The sequence below is a fragment of the Myxine glutinosa genome, chromosome 5, assembly GCF_964187855.1.
Source record: "Myxine glutinosa chromosome 5, kmMyxGlut1.1, whole genome shotgun sequence".
Taxonomy (NCBI): domain Eukaryota; kingdom Metazoa; phylum Chordata; class Myxini; order Myxiniformes; family Myxinidae; genus Myxine; species Myxine glutinosa.
This window is the reverse complement of record NC_136265.1, coordinates 65,280,180-65,300,710: the sequence shown is the minus strand read 5'-3', so window position 1 is coordinate 65,300,710 and position 20,531 is coordinate 65,280,180. Positions and strand designations below refer to the sequence as shown.

Sequence of the window (20,531 nt, the reverse complement as noted above, 5' to 3'; positions counted from 1 at the left end):
ACCAAATGTTTAACATCTGAAAAAATTTGGTTGAAATTACGAGCGGCCGAAATTTTGTTTAACATCCCAAATTTAAAATCGCGCCATGGATGATCAAGGCGGCCGGATGCCGGTGGGGGGATTAGAAGAGGGGTTAGAAGCGACCCAGGACCCCAGGGAAATGTTTATGGAGGAGAGGGAGGAGGAGAAAAAATGAAGATGTGGTTGGGGGGTATCAGGTGCACAAGATGGTGCCCTCGCGCACGTGGTTGTAGAGGCACAAAATGGCGGCTCGCACGTGGCTGCGGCAGCTGAGCCCGCGCCACCAATGAATTTGGACCTGTTTATGAAACAGATGATAGCCTTTATGTTAAAGACAGACGATAATTTCAAAGGGATGGAAAACAGAATGGGGCAGCAAATGGGAAACCAAATCAGACGTTTGGAAAACAGAATGGGGGAGCGATTAGAAAATCGAATCAGGGGGCTAGGAAGCAAAATGGAGCAAATCGGTAAAGTTGGGGATAGAATGGGTGACCGCATACAAAAATGTGGGGAGAGCATACAAAAATGTTGGGAGAGCATGGATCGCATGTCGGGCGAGAGGGTCCTGAGGGTGCACGACGAGGTAAAGCGGGTCGAGAAGCGCTGGTTGGGCGAAGTGGAGAAAAGCGCGGGTAAAATGACGGGTATAGAGATCGCGACCCGGGGTATGGGGCAGCCGGCGACCGCGGAGGTAGAGGGAATTTTATTGAAGCCAACGGTCGTTAAAGAAAAAGAAATAGTTAAAATCAGGCTTGTAGAGACGGCAGAATAAAAAAAAGCACCAGTTGGAGGGAGAAATGGATTGTGCACAAGGTCTAAGTTCACATCCTGATGCCATACTTGCTAATCCTTATAAAGATTTGCAGGTGCACGTAGAGAAGAGGATCCCAAAGGTGAGTCGTGCTGTGTATGGTGCTAAGAGGTTTTTCAGCAGGAGGGTGTTTGGCGCAGAAAGAATGTTCGCGCGCTTGGGATCGAGAAAGCATCCGGGCGTTGGTGAAGGGTCCCCTGTGAGTGGAAATGGCGCGCTTGTGGAAAAAAAGTGTGCATCGGGGAATGAGCGTGTTACAAAGCGCGAGTGTGAAACCGAGTGCGAACGGGAATGCACGTCGGGGTGTACGGGGTGTGACACAGGGAGTGAGAGCGATACGGAGTGTACATGCGAGGGTGAGAGTGACCCGGAGAGTGAGTTGGTGGAGGAGTGGGTGCGAGAATGCACACCTGGGATGAACGGTGAGAGTGTGCGAGAAAGCACATCTGAGTTGGTTGTGGTGCGTGTGCGGCAGGGCACATCGGAGCGCGTGAGTGGGTGGATGCGAGAGTGCACGCCAATGGTGAGTGGTACGGAGTACGTACCGAGGGAGAGTGCGCAAGACGGTGCACGAGGTGTGTTAAGGAAGTGTGCGAACGGTGAGTGTGCACGAGAGGTGTGGTGTGTAACAGGGAGTGCGGTGGTGGAACGGACGGAGTGTGTGGGATGCACTGGAGGCGCCGAGTTTGGTGAGTGTGAAAAGGGTCGCGTGGTGCGAGCATGCAAGTGAAGCATCGACGTTAACCGGGTTAGCAGTTAGGGCGACGGATAGCCGAGGCGAGCACTCCGTGCACGGTGCATTTTGTTTGCAGCGAGGACCGGTCGGGACCGTAAGCGCGTCGCTCTTCGGAGCGTCGCGCACGAATCGGGCCGGGTCCCGCACTGAATGGTCGGTGCCGCGTCAGATCGGCGATTCCGGGGGAGGGGGGCCAGGTCGAAGGGATCGGAATGGTGCCCCCTGGTGGCAGGGGCGGGGTTCCGCCCGGGCGAGATTGAGCCATCGGGCCGGCGACCGCAAGGTTCCACGCCGAGATGGTGCGTGGAATCTCGGCCCAACGAAGCCTCCTCCCCAGAATCGTGAATGCCGGACGGACTCAACCTGCAGGCGACCAAACCACCCGCATTCATTGCTCGGCTTTGCGAAGCCGAGTTTTAATGAGGTAACGACCCACTGAGGCTCGGATATAGTGGACTGTGATGGTAATAGTGTTTTGATCCGAAATGGAGTAGTGAATAGGATTGGCAAAAAATTTGATGATTGGCAAATGATTGATAGAATGATTGGCAGATTTTTGATTGGCTGGAATTTGATGAGCAAAATTGATAGTGGGAGATACCCGATGTGGTGGGATGGCAAATCCACCATCCCTCACACGGGGGCAAAGGAGCTATAGTTTTATGGGGTTTGGCTGTGTAAGCTCACCGAGGGAGGGTTTGGATAATGTATAGGGACCTAGAGATTGACCATAGGTAACTGAAGATTTAAGTAGCGACATTGGACAGGTAGTGGGGACATAGAGAGGGTAGTTGGATTATAATGACGAGGGAGCGCAATAATATAAGGGGCGACTGGGAAGCGCGAGTTTTAGCAGGGAGTAGTTAGATCAGATGATGCCGTGTGTTTGAGAATTGAAAGTGTATGAAGCAGCGTATGAGGAATAATTGTGGTTGTGCATTGTATGGAATGATTGAAGAAACCTGGGAGGAAGGAGGGTGCAGGTGGCACCAGGTGTGATTGCACAGGTGTGCAAGTGAACAGGTGTATGGAGCAGTGTATGACTGAGTAGTGGTGATTGTGTGTTGTGTTGACCAAATGGTCCTGGAGGAAGGAGGGTGCAGGAAGCACCAGGAGTGATGGCACAGGTGTGCAAATACAGGTGTATGGAGCCTGGTTGGATGGAATACATGGAGTATGGAATATATGGAGTATGGAATGGATGGTGTGGAGTGAGTATGGTGGAAAAGTGGACCCCTATCACGAATACCCGGGGAGGGTAGTTTAAGAGTTAGGTAGAGGGAGTAGGTAAATTGTGGTTGGATATTGGCATCTGTGGTGCGTGGTGGAAGAATGGTGTTTGGATGGGTGCATTAGTGTTGTGGAAATGACTGGGCGTGTGGCCTGTTAGTGTGTGTAGTTGAATGGGCACTCCACCACTGAGGATGTCGGCCAGGTGAGGCCGCAGGTGGGCTCTGGGAGCCGTTAGAGTTGTGGATGGGGCCTGAGGATCCGGAGGACGGACCCGGGTATCCCAGTGCCAGAGAGGGCACCGAGTGGGGTAAGTGCCAAGGAGGGCCTTCCCCAGGTAGATAGGTTAGGTAAGGAGCAGGTAAGCTCGGAGGCAACTGCAGTGGTGGAGGTGTGCAGGTGGGTAGACCTGCTGGGAGAGCCACACAACCCAGTCCTGAAATTGTGCAAAGGCACAGGGAGTTGAAACGGGGGAGTGAGACCCCAAATTGATGAAGCACCACAGTTTGGTCAATGGGAATTTGGTTCTTAAAACCGCATAGAGGGTAAGATGGCCAATGGATTGGCAGGGAAAGACCCTGGGTAGTGTAAAGTGTGTCAATGTCATTTAGAAGGTAGATAGGATGGAAATCTCCTTGCACCATCTACATCCACTCACCTGAGGTAACGACGGTGCTCCACACCATGCCATGGTTTGTTGTTGTTATTTTTCTGTGCAAATGTTTGGAATGTGAGACGCATCATGACGTGGGTATGACATTGTGCTGATGTTCCATCTCTTCCTCCTTATGAGGATTGATGATGAATTGGTGATGGCAAATTTTGGTCATAGGGATTGTGGTGATGAATTTGGTATATGGGAGATATGGGGAAGACGTGACGGTAGTGACAAATTTGTAAATGTGTAGGTTTTTGTAAATACGGGGAGGGGCAAGGGGGGGTAGTGTAGGTCACATGTGGGGGGCGTACGGTAGGGACGAGCTTTCTCACTTCGCTCTCCGTGCGCACCTCGTTCTGCATTACCTTGTTTGATGTGTACCCTTGCGCCCTGACCCATTACTCACCTGTCTTCTGTTCCCCTGTCTCCCACCCGAGGACTGTGCTCTCTGGGCACTGAGAGGAGCGTGCGGGGAGGTCGCGTCCGTGAACCCGAACTCCCGCAACCAGCATGCTTGCATTGATGCACCACTTATGGACCGCCATTCTGTGGCCAAGCACCACTTTATGGACCCCACGTTTTGGGGCCTGGCACCTCTGCTGGGGACCGGCCATGGTGGCCAGGTAATCTCACTTGTGGCCCAGGGTAAAGGTGGCACCTATGCCAGACAGGTGGACCACCCTTAGTTGGCCCCTGTGGCCCTAAATAAAAAGTGGACGTGTTGGTGCCCTTTTATTTCCAAATAGGCCGCAAGTAGAGAAAACATCAGGAAGAACATCAGCCCAGCAGAGAAGAGGAAGACCACCACCAGTTGTTTTTTTTTGTGTTATTATGATGAACTGGTGACTGTTGCACCGAATGGTGCTTTTGGTGATTGGTGCTTTGGTGTTTATTGGTGCTGGTGCATCGATGCAATGCATGCTGTCTCCTCCCCTTCCAACAGGAATTTCTTTTTGTTTCCCTGAAAGAAAAATCACAGGTCCTGGGTTGCGTTTTGTAAATAGTCAAAATAATGTCACTGTAAATAATGCTCCCCACCATACATGTTTAGTTTGAGAACCATTCCGCAATTCGGTTATCCTGTGGGCGTGAATCTGTTAGGCAGGGTGCAATGCAGCAGAGGGACATACTTATTTGTGTTTTAAAACTGTCACACTCAGGGTCAGCTTAATTGTAGAGGGAATTACACCTACGTGCCACACTAAGTTACGTTTTATAGGCCCGGGACCTGCCTGGAGGATGAGGGTGCAGTGTTGCGGATTTGATAATCCTATAATTGTTGTAAATATCACCCTCTGTCAATTGTAAATAGTGTCATGAGTCTTGTAAATACCTCCGTTGTATAAAGGTCAAAGGTCGTCCCCTTTGTTAATCCATCGCATGCACGTAGAAAATCATATACCCTTCTAAATAGTTATTTCCTTATTATGTGTATTAGCTTTAGGCTCTGTTTCCCACTAGTTGACTCTGCATTGCACCAAATGACATAAGATAGTTCCCTTTTTAAGTTTCCCCCAATCCTCTCTCCAAAGTGTCAGTGCATTGGGCGGTTTTCTTCACCCCAAACTCCATTACGCACGTGGTCAAGCCTCGGAGAAGAAGGGGGAGGAGCTACATTACGGGCGTGGCCCGCACTTCGTCTTCAGAGGGTGGAGCCAGGAAAGCCCTTGCGCCCAACCAGGACTCGGTGGGCACGGCTTGGTAAGGTGTGGCCATGGCTTGGTAGGGCGTGGTTATATAACCCGTCGCCCGGAGCCTCCCACCCGCAGTCTACCGGAGCCCAGTTGAGTCCAGTCCTAGTTAAGGAGGAGCTGTGAGTCCAGTTGGCACCGACGACAGCATCGACGCACCAGCACCAATAAAGAGCACCATAAAGCACCAGTCAGTGCAGTCACCATAGTTATAAATAAAAACAAAACCCTGTTGGTGGTCTTCCTCTTCGGCTCCCTCTGCTGGCCATTGTTCTTCCTGATGTTGTGATTCTTCTTCTTCTTGTTTTTGCGGACTATTTGTTGGAAATAAAAAAAATGCACAAAACGTGTCCGTTTTTTATTTATGGCCCACAGGGGCCGACTATGAGTGGTTCCCCTGTGGGCTTGGTGCCACCTCACTGGGGGGGGGGGGGGGGGGCCTCCGAGGCCCAATCACTGCAACCAAGGGTTAAATTTCTGGGGAACGCGATGTTGCGTCTCGCACCTCAATCGACTATAAAATTTGGACACCCTGGTACTACGATTACCTCCCGCTTGACAAGAGAAAGACAATCATGAAATTTTTTAAATTCCGAAAGCCGAGCACAATTTGCACCCAGCGTGTGTCAAACTCACAACCTTTGGACACCGAGTGTACACGTGGTTTGAATCCCATTCTCCTGACACCAGTTGTTGCGTGACTACCCTTGGTGAACACCGCAGGGTAACACGGATGACCAAACGAGCTTAATGCGTTCAGTTAAATGGCGGAGTTAATACATTCATTCAGAACAACAGAACCTTCAGAACATTTATAAGGCTTCTCTCCTGTGTGTGTTCTTTGATGCGTTTGTAAATGTGATGAACTAGCAAAATCCTTGCTGCACACAGGACATTTGTAAGGCTTCTCTCCTGTGCGAGTTCTTTGATGTGTTTGTAAATGTGATGAACGAGCAAAATCCTTGCTGCACACAGGACATTTATGAGGCTGGTCTCCTGTGTGTATTCTTTGATGTGTTTGTAACTTTGATTTTAAAAAAAAAAACACCTTTAGAGGCCATTTTTCCCCGCAAAGCGGGGGTTGGCCTTTTTCGGGAACCGTGGTTGTTGTTGTTTTTCGGTCCCCTATTTGAAGCAATGTTTTACGGCCGGATGCACTTCCTGACGCCAACACTTTTTGCCGCCTTTAACGACAAACAGGGAATTACCAGTGAACTGGTACTCAATTAGCCGACCTCGGAAGGATGACAGGCTGAGTCAACCCCCCTGGCGTTAATTCAGCGATCGACCGGGATTCGAACCCAGGATCCTTGGATCCTAAGCCGGCACCCTTGCCGCTAGCCCAACACCAGGGATTGTTTGTAACTTTGATGAATGAGTGAAATCCTTGCTGCACGCAGGACATTCATAAGGCTTCTCTCGTGTGTGAGTTCTTTGATGTATTTGTAAATGTGATGAACGAGCAAAATCCTTGCAACACACAGGACATTTATAAGGCTTCTCTCCTGTGTGAGTTCTTTGATGTGTTTGCAAATGTGATGAACAAGCAAAATCCTTGCTGCACACAGGACATTTATAAGGCTTCTCTCCTGTGTGTGTTCTTTGATGTGTTTGGAAATTTGATGAACGAGCAAAATCCTTGCTGCACACAGGACATTTATAAGGCTTCTCTCGTGTGTGAGTTCTTTGATATATTTGTAAATGTGATGAACGAGCAAAATCCTTGCAAAACACAGGACATTTATAAGGCTTCTCTCCTGTGTGAGTTCTTTGATGTGTTTGTAAATATGATGAACAATCAAAATACTTGCTGCACACAGGACATTTATAAGGCTTCTCTCCTGTGTGAGTTCTTTGATGTGTTTGTAAATTTGATGAATGAGCAAAATCCTTGCTGCACACAGGACATTTATAAGGCTTCTCTCCTGTGTGAGTTCTTTGATGTCTTTGTAAATCTGATGAATGAGCAAAATCCTTGCTGCACACAGGACATTTATAAGGCTTCTCTCCTGTGTGTGTTCTTTGATGTGTTTGTAAATGTGATGAACGAGCAAAATCCTTGCTGCACACAGGACATTTATAAGGCTTCTCTCCTGTGTGTGTTCTTTGATGTGTTTGTAAATGTGATGAACGAGCAAAATCCTTGCTGCACACAGGACATTTATAAGGTTTCTCTCCTGTGTGAGTTCTTTGATGTCTTTGTAAATGTGATGAATGAGCAAAATCCTTGCTGCACTCAGGACATTTATAAGGCTTTCCTCCTGTGTGTGTTCTTTGATGTGTTTGTAAATGTGATGAACGAGTGAAATCCTTGCTACACACAGGACATTTATGAGGTTTCTCTCCTGTGTGTTTTACTTGATGACATTTCAATGTTGATAACCAAGAAAATTCCTTGCTGCACACATTGCACTTGTATGGCGTCGCCCGTCTGTGTGTTGCTTGACATCTCTTTAAAGCCTTTAATGAGATAAATGTTTTCTTGCAAACAGAACACTTGTACAGCTTCTCGTTCCTTTCAATTTTCTTGAATGTCGAACTACAATTGTTCTTAGTCAATACACTGCTATTGTTGTTGACTTCCTGATAAGAAGTCTGTGTCATGTTCTGATTGAATGAAACTTCACTGTCAAACAATTGCGAACTTGACTTGGAATAAAAACCCAATTTCAATTGATTCTCTGCAAAGACAATTCAAAAAACCATCAATAAATCACAATTGCTGTGAAACATCATCATTTTAAAAAGCAGAATGAATAGTACTCCATTACCATTGAAAACTGGCCCTGTGTCTATTCTTATCTGCCATGAGGCGGAACCGAAAGTAAAGGATCAATGTTTAAGGTCCCGTGACAAGAATGCTTTGAGATTTAGAGGTGGTTTCTATGTAAATGAAGGGTGCTGAACAAAATGGGTGGCAGTTATCCTTTCAAGATTGCTGACTTTTCTGGCTCCGTGCCATAAACCAATATAGCTGCCGCCAGAATATAAATTGGCCCTAACGTACCATACGTGGTTCATGTGTTTTTTCATACATTTTATAATCAATGGATGTCAGGGAATACATTTTTACCAGAAAATAATATTTATATTTAAAGTAAATGTCCAAATCCCAAGAAGGCTGGCAAAATCCAAGATTGCCACTAAAATCTCTCCCACTCTCCTTTCCTCCTCTGTGGTGGCCCTGAATTTGTGAAGGTGGGGGTACACCATCCTATATTTGGGGGATCTATGGGTCGCTATTACGAGATCATCAGCAGTCTCCATGCTTGTTCAACACACAGAACTGAACTGTCTGGGGTATGCAACAACAACAACATGCTGGCTGATGTACGGCTTTGTTGATAGAGTGACAGCAACAAGATAAAAAAAAAACCCAACAACAAGCCATTGAATCAGAAATTCACCGCCGTGGATGTACCCTCTTTTACACCACCTCATTTAACACGTCAAACTAGTTATTCATGCCCGTAGTTTGTGTCCTCCATGATGTCCTTAAAAACAGTACGTTTCTTGTTTGGAAGGATTTTAAATTTTGTTTGATTGGCAGACGAACAGACAGGCTGAAGTAATTCCGATATAGCAAGTGTGAATGCACGCTCAAGACGAGACTCCGTCAAATTTAGAGCCAACACACTGCTAAGCTGCACGTTCATATTCCGATTAGTGTTGAACGATATTCAAAATATGAAATTAAAAGGAAAGCATGTCGTTCCTCAAACACAGACTGACAGTGACATTTGTCAGACAGATTGAGTGAACCAATTGTGTCACCCCACTTTCTGCTACGCACGCAAGACAAAAGGAAACGTCCCAATAAGCCGAGGATGTCTTCATTGAATGATCTTATGACAGGGGTCATGCTTTATTTTATTTTTTAAGCGTGACCCCTGTCACACGTTCATATTCCGATTAGTGTTGAACGATATTCAAAATATGAAATTAAAAGGAAAGTATGTCGTTCCTCAAACACAGACTGACAGTGACATTTGTCAGACAGATTGAGTGAACCAATTGTGTCACCCCACTTTCCGCTACGCACGCAAGACAAAAAGGAAACATCCCAATAAGCCGAGGATGTCTTCATTGAATGATCTTATGACAGGGGTCATGCTTAATTTTTTTTTTTTTGAGGTCTGCCGGGCCACCAAATAGTCCATGGGCCAAACCTGAAAATTTGACCCATCGGTACCATCTCTGGTGGCAAAGCCTCACTGTTTTTTTCATAGTTTAGGGCCTAGAGATTATGAATTGAGGTGATAGCAGTGTGAAATTGGCAGCTTTCTGGTAGTGATCACCTCTCAAACATCACCCTACCGCTATAATTTGAAGCCCAAAATTTGGGGGTAGGGGAAACTAAAATGACTGTAGTTTCGCTCTGGGTGGGTCAATCTTAACAATATACCACTCATAATGTCCGTCTATGTACCCTCTATCTTAATCAAGAAGATTTATGCAAAATATTTCATTATGTAGGTCACCAGAGGTCAAAAGGTCACCAATTTTAGAGGTTGCCCAAAATTGACCATCGGGCAAGTCATGTTGCTAGAATAAAGTAACAAATCACCCAATGGTGATTTAAACACTTGGAATGCATATTTTAGAGGTCTTCAGATGATTCTAAGGGGGACATTATTGAGTTGCTTTTGCAAAATTTTATTTCAGAGCAATTCATTTTGAACCATTTCTTGTAAATACCTAAAATCCAGGGTTTTGGGGGTAGGGGAAACCATAATGACTGTAGTTTTTGAGTGGATTGACCAAAATTGAAAATCTAATAGTCAAATTGTATGTCTATGTACGCTCGATCATAATGACACTAGATGATGCAAAATTATTTAAATGTGTAGGTCATCAGAGGTCAAAAGTTCACAAATTTTAGATGCTGCCAAAATCGTCTTTAGCACAACTTATTCTACTAAAACAAAGTAGTAAAAATGAACAAAAAGTAATATCAACTTCCAGAAATTCTATTTTTGATGTCTTTAGGTAATGTTGAGGGCTTGGAAAGTAACCTGAGTATTTTGAGTTCTCAATCTTCATCATCATCATCATCATCATCGCAATCTGATTCAATATCAACTGTCATCTCCAGTTCATCCTCCTCATTTCGCTGATTTTCGCAAGTTTGTAATTTACACATCGGCGTACATTTCAACCCATTGTCTATGCAGCCACACTCTCCCTTTTTGCAAAGTCGTTTGCACTGCCAGGCCATCATTTCCAACACAGCTTCAGTTTTCCTATTTTGTTAGTTTTCCTTGTTATAGAGCCACAAAGGTGACTGACAAAACTGAAGCACCAAATTGAGTTTGTCTTGGAGCCTACGCCATTGTGGTGAACATCGAGGAAAAAGCGGACATCAAGAGAAATACGAACGTGGTCCGTTGCCACACGAACTGCCGGCACCTCACACGATGCTGGAGCCTCTTCCCTGAAGGTGGACACCGAAAGGATAAATGAGGTATGCTGCCATGTGGATCGCATACGAACCAAACCCTTACGTGGGATATCTGGCAGACTCCAGAGGGGAGGGGCCCTCATTGAAGAGGGGAAGGGGTCGATGTTGAGAAGGAGAGGGATTTTGAGTCAAGTCAAAAAAATGAATGTACGGGAAGCACTGCTCACACCGGGTGTGATAGATCGAGACGGGCTTTGTGAATAGACATGACTCCGATGAACCGCGGGAAACTCCGGATGCCAGAGGCGAGGGTGTGGAGGTGGATGGGAGGGATTGTGAGAGGAAGGGGAAGGATGAGCGTGAATGCTCACGAAAAGCTGCTAATAATCTTACTATAATTCACCAAATGTCCGTCCGAAAATGGCTGAACCGATCGCAACGATATTTTTGGTGGGTAATCCTGGGACCCCCTGGAGTAAAATAGGCTTTATTGGTTTTCCAATTTTCCAGTTTTTCCAAACACGATGGAATAATATTTCACGATGGCTTTTCACGACAAACACGATGGTTTTTATTGAAATTCTATAAATACTGTTTAGATTTTGATGAGAATTTAGATCCTGCCGCAATGCGGAAGTGGACAGATGATGGCAAATGCACGGGTTTGATAATATCCAAATACAACCATCATTTAACCAATAGGCCTGGTGTTGGCTTAGCGGTTAGGGTGCCGGCTTGGGATCCCAGGATCCTGGGTTTGAATCACGGTCGATCACTGAATTAACGCCAGGGGGGTTGACTCAGCCTGTCATCCTTCCCAGGTCGGCAAATTGAGTACCAGCTTGCTGGGATGAATGATCACGGTGTGTACCCCGGTTTAGAATAGGTACACCGTATCCCTGCGCATCGTAAGAGGCGACCAAGGGTTGGCGCCAGGAAGGGCATCCGGCCATAAAAACATTGCCTCAAACAGGGAACCATGATTGTCATGGGGCCCGCAAGGCGAACCCCCGCTCTAGCAGGGAAAATGACCTTAAAACGATCATTCATTCATATATTCATTTAAAACAGTATTTTGTTGAAGTATCAATTGATGATTGGAATCACCATTGACGGGGTATGGAAAAACGTACCCGTTTGTTTGCGAACGGGTACGTTTTTCATGGAAGTACTTCACGAACTTGTTGTCCATGTCTGACGTGTGACTCAAGGTGCTACAGGAATGTGGAATTTATTGGTTTCACCCTTTAGCATTCACCATTTCTGCATTGTCTGTTTGCTTCTGGCCTCCCACCCGTGCGGAGCAGAGGGGACGGAGGGGTGAATGCAAAGTCAGCCATCGTCAGCCATTGCTGACACTGGATCTGATGGATTGAGACAGGGCTTTGTGGGCAGGCGTGGCTCCGATGAACCGCGGGGCATTCCGGGTGCCAGGGGTGGTGTCTGGGGGAGGGTGTGAGTGGCGGGGCCGTGGCTGAGGTCCCCACGGGAGCATGGAGATGGGGAATGACGCGTGGTGTGCACGTCTCTGTGATGGGCGGGTCGGGGCGGCACTGTGGGGCAGACCATGGTGATACATTCATCGAGGTGCCGAGAAATGTTGGGGTGCCGACGCTGACGGCAGATGTGGGGCCTGGCAATGGGGGTGGGAGTGAAGCAAGCGGATTTGCAATGCTGAGAAACTCATGCACGGTCTAGACTCTTGGGTGGGCTGCACTGTGGGTCACAGGGGGAGGGGCCTTCAGTGGAATGGGAGGAGGTAATGAAGATGGGCACAGGGAAACGACGGAACATCTTGTGTTGATAAAAAGAAGAAAAATATCTCAAGCAAAGAGTCGCAGGCCTCCTATAGGGGAAACCCTATGCCTGTGCGGCCAGTCTGAGCAGCAGGAAAGTGCACTGTAAAAAATAATAACTGTACCTTCTCAAGCGAGGAAATATATCACTTTGGGAAGAGACATGATTACGCACCACAGCAAGAAGCTTCGAAAGTGCTGACTGTCTCACCATCAAAGACAATACTCCAGAGGAGAAAACGACAAACGGAAACCAGGAGTGTTGAGGTGAAGGAGATAATCCTCCAATGCAGGATGTATTCCAATTTCCATACATGAAGCATGGGGGAGTAAAGGTAAGGGTGAACGGTTCAGGAACCAGCTGAAAAAAACTGGCACGAGGGCGGAGACAGTCCCCCTTGATAATGTGAGAAGGTCTTTTCAACAATTAAAGATATCTAGATAAAGATAGAATGGAAGAGATAACATCTCAGGCAAGGCAACAAGTGGCAGAAGAGATTAGAGTGAGGGGAGCTATGTGCATGCTTGAAGGTGAAGACAGAGATGGCAGGAGGGATTGTAAGAGGAAGGGGAAGGCCGAGCATGAAATGCCTACTTCGAAAGCAAATACCTATTTTGGGGGGCAATCGACCCCCCCAAAGGGGCAGATTGTTTTTTCAATGGCATGAACATACTTTGGTACATCACTGGACGTGAAGGTTGTGGTCAAGTTTCATCGAAATAGTGGTGGAATGTTTTGGAAAAGAAAGGTTGAATCAGTCTCCACTCTCTTTGCTTGGATTTTTTTCCCGATGTTTAAAATCATTATTCTATTAAAATTGAAGCATCAACTTGATTGCTGCGGGGTGTATCGTTTTCTATGCACTCTCTCATTACTGTAGCATGTCATCTACCCTTATCCCCGTATTCCTTTTAATAAACCCATTTTAATTATACGAGATGTTTTCCCACCTTTTACCTTCAGCGTGCTGCCTTGTTCGGCCTCAGATCGATTATTGGGTTTTGAAAATTGTAAAGAATAGTTAATTGAACGCAGTATACATTTAGTAAGCTCAACGATCCTCTGGAGCAGCCAAAGCTCCTGATGCCTAAGCGACGTTTGTCAGAGCCATTGATGCGACACAAGCTTGACTGTGTGCACACTGTATAAACTGATCAATCCTTCGACATGATGTTGAATTCAAGCCTTTCATTGATAAATCAACCAAACCAAGTGGAGCTGTGCTGTGTGTTCTGTGCATGGTTCTGCTTACCTTCATGCATCTTAGGAGCATTCTTCAGCTCCCAGAGAGAAAAAGCACAAGGTTCCTGCTTTACACACTCATTGCTCAAAGCATCCTGGGAACTCTGAGAGAAGTCACTTTGAAAATCTTCCATCTTCACTGGATGAACCAGATCTAAAAACAAGATGATCTCATGTTATTTAAGTAAAGAGATAAAATGAATACCAAAAAAACAAGGAGAAAAAGACATCAAATGTCGAAGTCCCTGCGGTTTTAGTTATTTTTCTGTGCAGAGTTGAAGGCCGCCAGTCGGCCATCTTTGCTCAGATTACAAAACAAAATCTTTTACATATGTATACTCTCATGTATTGTCCATGTGGCAAGTGTAAACAAAATTCATCCATGCATGTCCAATAAATGGTTGGAGACACATTTAAGTAATACACTGGCTGAAAGTCGGCCATCATTGTTCTGATTTCCAAAAAAAATGACATGCATATGTAAGCCATCATTCATGATCTGTGTGCCAAGTTTGAACAAGATCGGTAAATGCATGTTTGAGAAATGGTTGAAGAAATTCCCTTTTGATAAACCCATTTTAATAATGAGACGTTTCCCCCAACTTTTACCTCACGTATGTTGCACCGCCTTGTTCAGCCTCGGATCAGTGATTATTGGGGTTTTCAACATCAGGTTTTGTTTTTACAACTAAAATAGCCACCAGCCGGACATCTTTGATCGCATTGTGGATCAAAATTATTTGCACATACAGTATATATCTTCATGTGTTGCCTTTGTGCCAAGTATGAACAAAATAGGGTCCATCCATGCCAGAAATATGGTTGAGGACGGATGTATTAACGCATGGATGGACGGGAAAGACCCAATGATATACAAATGTGCCTGTGATATACAAGGTGGAGGTAGAAGAAGCAATTTGCATCAGATGTTGTCATTGTGACAATAATGTCAGGCAAAATGTGATCATCCCTCGTATAAGGGACCGTGTGGTAACTGTGATCTCATCCTATGATCAAAGGGTGTTTGCACATTGCATTTAGTTGATCTTGAGGAAGGCATCACTGGGCTTCTACGTCCTGAAGAAGTTTCTGGCTGTTAACAAATAGCAAGTGCAACCACTTCACAAGAGGAAAAAGAAAGAAAGATAGAAGCGCATTCCACTCCAAGCACTTTGGCGCACCCTGCTACGTTCATGGCGAACGCACAAATATTATTAGCCTCGCTCGAGGGTATTGCATTTGAGTCAGTTTGTCTGTCTGTTTGTCCGCACACAATAAATGATTTTCTCTGCAACCGTTGGTCCGATTGACAGGAAATTTTCACCATAGGTGCGTCTCCTCCTGTATAAGTTTTAAATGATAATTATGACGTCATATGTCATGTGGTACAGTCACCATCTTGAAAAAACCGAAAAAATGCACCTCTATCTCTGAAAGCGCTGCATAGAAAAAAATTGAGACATGGCTCATTGTAAAGAAATCTCCATGTGGGATAACATACAGTCACGTGAAAAAGTAAGTACACCCCATGTAAAGTTGACTTTTTCAACATATTTCAACATACAGCTATTTGATCTTCATTTCAGCAATATTGAGAGATAAATGCATGCTGTTGTTGTTCCGCCCCCATTTTTTCTCGAACTGACCGCATGGTCAATGGCGGCCAAGGCGAACGCTAACCAAGGTGCGTAACAGAATTGGGAGGGACAAGGCACCGTCTGTAGGTGCGCATAATGGCGCCGTTTGGAGAGAGCGATTGGGAAATGAGCGAATGGGGCCGATCTTATTTAATAATAATAATAACAATAATAATAATACATTTATTTTATATAGCGCTTTTCAAGAAGCCCAAAGATGCTTTGACAGCACAAAAAACAAGTGCAAAAAGACAAATATAAATCGGTAAATAATCAAAGCAAAAGGAAGGAGAAGGAGAAGAGATAGTCAGGGGTTAAATGCTGTGGGTTAAATGTTAAATGCAGTGTTGAACAGGTGTGTCTTGAGTGATGTTTTGAATGTGCTGAGTGAGGAGGAGTCTCTGATGGTGTGAGGTAGTGAGTTCCAGGGGGTGGGAGCAGCGATGGAGAAGGCCCTGTCCCCCCAGGATCTGAATTTGGTCTGGATGGGGGGGCTGGGGGGGGGGACAGGAGGTTGGCGCCAGCAGAGCGGAGGTTGCGGGTGGGAGTGTGTCTGGAGAGTGATTAATGCAACGCAGATTCAACTATTGGGAACACGGCCTTATCTAGACACATGATAAGGAAATAACTGAGATTTCTAAGGTGACCTACGTGTTGCATATCGACTAATTAAGGGTGCAACCTTTAACCTTTTAATAATGGAATATTTACAAGAATTATTTACAAATTGAGGGTTCTAAAACCGCAACACTGGTCAATGGTGTTTGGAGCGAGCGCTAAGGCGACGAAGGCTCAATGCCGTTAATCAAACCACGTGACAATTTGGGGAGACTGTTGGGGAGACCATGTGACTGTTGTGGATTCGGGGGTCGGCGCTCCCCTTATCAAGGTGGGGGTGGGGGAAAGGAAAGAGAGAGACAGAAAGACAGAGACAGAGACAGAGAGACAGAGAGAGAGAGAACAAATGATGAATTGCGAAAGATGATGGGAATAGAGCCTATGATTGATGCTGTGAAGAGGAATTGGTTGAGATGGTTTGGTCATGTGTTGAGGAAGGATGACAGTAACTGGTTGAAAAGAGTGATGGAAATGAATTTAGAAGGAAGTAGAGGACGGGGAAGACCGAGAAAGACTTGGCTAAAGATGGTCGAAGAAGAAATGCGGGCAAGGGGGTTAACAAGGGGAGATGCAGAAAAAGGGGCAAAATGGAGAACATTGTCACGGGGACCGCAAGGCTATCCCCCGCTCTTGCAGGGAAAATGGCCTGAAAATGCCTGTTGTTGTTAATAATAATAATAATAATAATAATACATTTATTTTATATAGCGCTTTTCAAGAAGCCCAAAGGTGCTTTAATAGAGTACAAAAAACAAGTGCAAAAAGACAAAAATAAATAGGTAAATAATCAAAGCAAAAGGAAGGAGAAGGAGAAGAGATAGTCAGGGGTTAAATGCTGTGGGTTAAATGTTGAATGCAGTGTTGAACAGGTGGGTCTTGAGTGATGTTTTGAATGTGGTGAGTGAGGAGGAGTCTGATGGTGTGAGGTAGTGAGTTCCAGAGGGTGGGAGCAGCGATGGAGAAGGCCCTGTCCCCCCAGGATCTGAATTTCGTCTGGATGGGGGGGGGGGGGGTCAGGAGGTTGGTACCAGCAGAGCGGAGGTTGAGGGTGGGAGTGTGTCTGGAGAGGAGGTCAGTCAGGTAGGATGGGGCCAGGTTATGGCGGGCTTTGCAGGTCAAGAGGAGGATTTTGTGCTGGATTCTCTGGGGGATGGGGAGCCAGTGAAGCTTGTAAAGGACGGGGGTGATGTGGTCACGGGTCCGGGAATGGGTGAGTAGACGGGCAGCGGAGTTCTGAATGTATTGGAGTTTATTGGTGATTATTGAGGGTGAACCAGAGAGGAGGCTGTTGCAGTAGTCCAGACGGGAGGTGATGAAGGCGTGGATGAGGGTTTCAGCAGCCGTGGAGGAGAGGGATGGACGGATGGACGGATGGACGGCTATTTTGATCTTGGCATGGTGACGCCGCACACTTCAACAACAAACAACAAACCAAACTAAATGTCTGAGGTTTAAATAAGACAGGTTCCTCCAAGATCCTCTCTAACGATGTTCTAATCATTTGCACCTGAGCTGGTGCATCTCATTCTAATTTTAGGTATTTGAAGTCGTGATAAATGTAGGAGTGTATTTACTTTTTCCACATGCGAAATTTGCATTGATGTTTATTTAAATTAGACAATGGACTACAAAATGTAAATGTTTCATGATATTTGTTGTATTATATCACCTTTATCCATCAATATTGTTGAAATGAAGATCAGATAGCTGTATGTTGAAATATGTTGAAAAAGTCGAAACTTTACATGGGGTGTACTTACTTTTTCACCTGACTGTATCCCCCCCAAAAAAGGATGATGCCATTTAGCAACAACTTCGACGTGTTGCAGGTCTGAAAGAGCTTCACGTGGTTGTTGTTATTGCTCTTGTTGTTCTTCTTGACGGGGGTCGATTTTTGAAACGTGTACCCATTGGTCAGCCAGCTGCCGGACCCACGCACCTTTGTCACTTGACTCCACCCATCATGGCACCCAGACAAAATAATATGGCCGCGATCTTGGTTTTCTGGTGGGCCGAAGACATCAGGCCTGAAGGTCTCAGCTGATTATACACTGCTCAGGTTTGTTGCGTTAAATTTCCATTGTCTTTGTTGGGGTTGAATGTCAGTCATGATAAGGAGCCCCCAAAAATCTAATCAATGTCGAATATAAAATATTCGTAAGATTTATGCAAGTCCGTCAGCACGCAAGTTATGCGGCTCCCTAAAAAAATTGCGTTGTGTAATTTTTGAACAGCGCCATGTTTGGGTTAAGCGGTCCATGACCATGCGACAAATCAGCTCGTTCTGATATAAACCTGGGGGGGCTGACATGGATGAGATGTGTCAAGTTAATCTTTTATAGCGCTTTAAATGTGTGTTTCCCACTTGTGTTGTTCATCTTTTCAGAGTGCACTATTTTATCCAGTACTGTACAATAAAAAACAATAAAATTTTAATCAACAATTTTTGACTTGCTAAAGGGGCCAGATTGGGAACCTTTTTTTGGCCGTTCAACGATTACCATATTAATCCCTCATATACATTTTGTAAAGTGTATCCAAAAGTGATTTTAAAAGAAACGTTCAGGAAAAAGCTGTTTGTCACATCTGAGCCACGCTTCAATCTACGTTATTGCACTGCATTGACAGTCCTCCATGAGCCTTGACAAAAATAAGTGACTCCACCAAAACCAAAACACAACCAAATACAACCATTAAAATACAACCAAAAAAAGATTCAGGACATTTTAAAAACAATCAAACTTGAGAAGTGGAAGTGGGCAGGACACATCAGCAGAAGAGCAGATAACAGATGGACAACAGCTGTGACTGCAGTTACACCAATCAAGGGTAGTCGTCGTCAAGGAAGAGAATTGCCCAAACAGTGCAGACATCAGCCAAACAGTGCAGACAAACACTGTGGGACAGTAAATTGGAATGAGAAGACTGGGGACCGGAACATTTGGCGTGCCGAGGTTTTCGTCCACCATTGGGCTGACAACGGCTGCTCTGATAAGCCTTGACGTCGAAATAATCTCCTTTAATTTTTCCTTTCCATCCTCAATTATTGCCACAAGTGAATTCAAAATTCACAATCGATTGATATCTGTAGCATGTCACCTCTGCAAGATTGATTTTACTTCCACCTCATTTAGAAAAAAAACAAGTCATTCTAAAATTTTAACACCAAAGCAAACCGAGCATTCATGATTTTTTTTTTTTTGAACATTTAGCTGAACGTTTCTGAACATTTTAGAAGGAAAGGGTTGCAGCCAGAAGGGGATAAACCGTAGAAAAATGATTCGCTTTCTTTCCATCAAATGCTTTGTCCGAAAATGTTAATATATAGTAAATCTAATCGTAACACGAATCCCTTGGTAGTGACTGTAAAGTTACTGGAGGTTAAAATATATCATCTTCTATATATTAAAGTAGCGGCAGTTTTGTGTCCGTCCATCACACTACGTCATTATGTCTATGATGTCATTACAGCGTACGACATTTTCATTTACTCGTTCACCCGCTCACTACCAGAGCAACAATAGATCATTCCTCCTTGGTGTATATATATTACAGTCGATCTATGGTCAGGTCTCAATAACATTGGGTGTGTGTTCATTTACCAAGTTTCTTGTGGAGAGATTGCAAAGTGGTTCAAGCATTCGAGCAAGCACTCCATTCAAAACCATGAAGAAACGGCTGGCTTGGCAAGTGCTAGCTCGCAGCTTGGTAAATGAGCATTGAGCACACCCCCATCTTCCTCCCTTTCAGTTTTGTGTTAAACAGCAGGAAAAGTGGGTTTTATTGGTCGTTTTCAAAACAAAACCTGAATTGGTGGGTTTCAAAAGGCCACTACGAAAAACGCCACTTTAGCGGCAAGGTCATGTTATATACCCCATTGTGGGGTATATAGATTACAGTAGATCTTCGCTCATCATATTCCCCCTTTCTCCCTCTGACCTGCTGTTCGTCTTCCCCCTTTCTCCCTCTTCTCTGCTGTTTGTGTTCCCCCTTTCTCCATCTTCCCTCATGTTCATGTTCCCCCTTTCTCCATCTTCCCTCCTGTTCGTGTTCACCCTTTCTCCATCTTCCCTCCTGTTCATGTTCCACCTTTCTCCCTCTTCCCTGCTATTCGTGTTCCCCCTTTCTCCATCTCCCCCTTTCTGCCTCTTCCCTGTTGTTCGTGTTCCCCCTTTCTCCCTCTTCCCTGTTGTTCGTGTTCCCCCTTTCTCCATCTGACCTGCTGTTCGTGTTCCCCCTTTCTCCCTCTTCCATGCTGTTCGTGTTCCCCCTTTCTCCCTCTGACCTGCTGTTCGCATTCCCCCTTTCTCCCTCTGACCTGCTATTCGTGTTCCCCCTTTCTCCATCTCCCCCTTTCTGCCTCTTCCCTGTTGTTCGTGTTCCCCCTTTCTCCCTCTTCCCTGTTGTTCATGTTCCCCCTTTCTCCATCTGACCTGCTGTTCGTGTTCCCCCTTTCTCCCTCTGACCTGCTGTTCGTGTTCCCCCTTTCTCCCTCTGACCTGCTGTTCGTGTTCCCCCTTTCTCCCTCTTCCCTGCTGTTCGTGTTCCCCCTTTCTCCATCTGACCTGCTGTTCGTGTTCCCCCTTTCTCCCTCTTCCCTGCTGTTCGTGTTCCCCCTTTCTCCCTCTTCCCTGTTGTTCGTGTTCCCCCTTTCTCCCTCTGACCTGCTGTTCGTGTTCCCCCTTT

The 20,531-nt window shown here is 45.6% G+C and overlaps 1 protein-coding gene across 1 annotated transcript in view; it reads right to left on the bottom strand.

Moving 5' to 3' along the window:
- Window positions 1–5,910: 5,910 nt before the first annotated feature.
- LOC137428560 (uncharacterized) overlaps window positions 5,911–20,531 on the bottom strand; it is a 48,522-nt gene continuing 33,901 nt past the window's right edge. The window contains exons 4-6 of the mRNA XM_078777324.1: window positions 13,601–13,744; window positions 6,554–7,831; window positions 5,911–6,143 (exon numbers count right to left, since the gene is read on the bottom strand). Coding sequence (XP_078633450.1) covers window positions 5,911–6,143; window positions 6,554–7,831; window positions 13,601–13,744 — 1,655 coding nt within the window. The remainder of the gene's footprint in view (window positions 6,144–6,553; window positions 7,832–13,600; window positions 13,745–20,531) is intronic.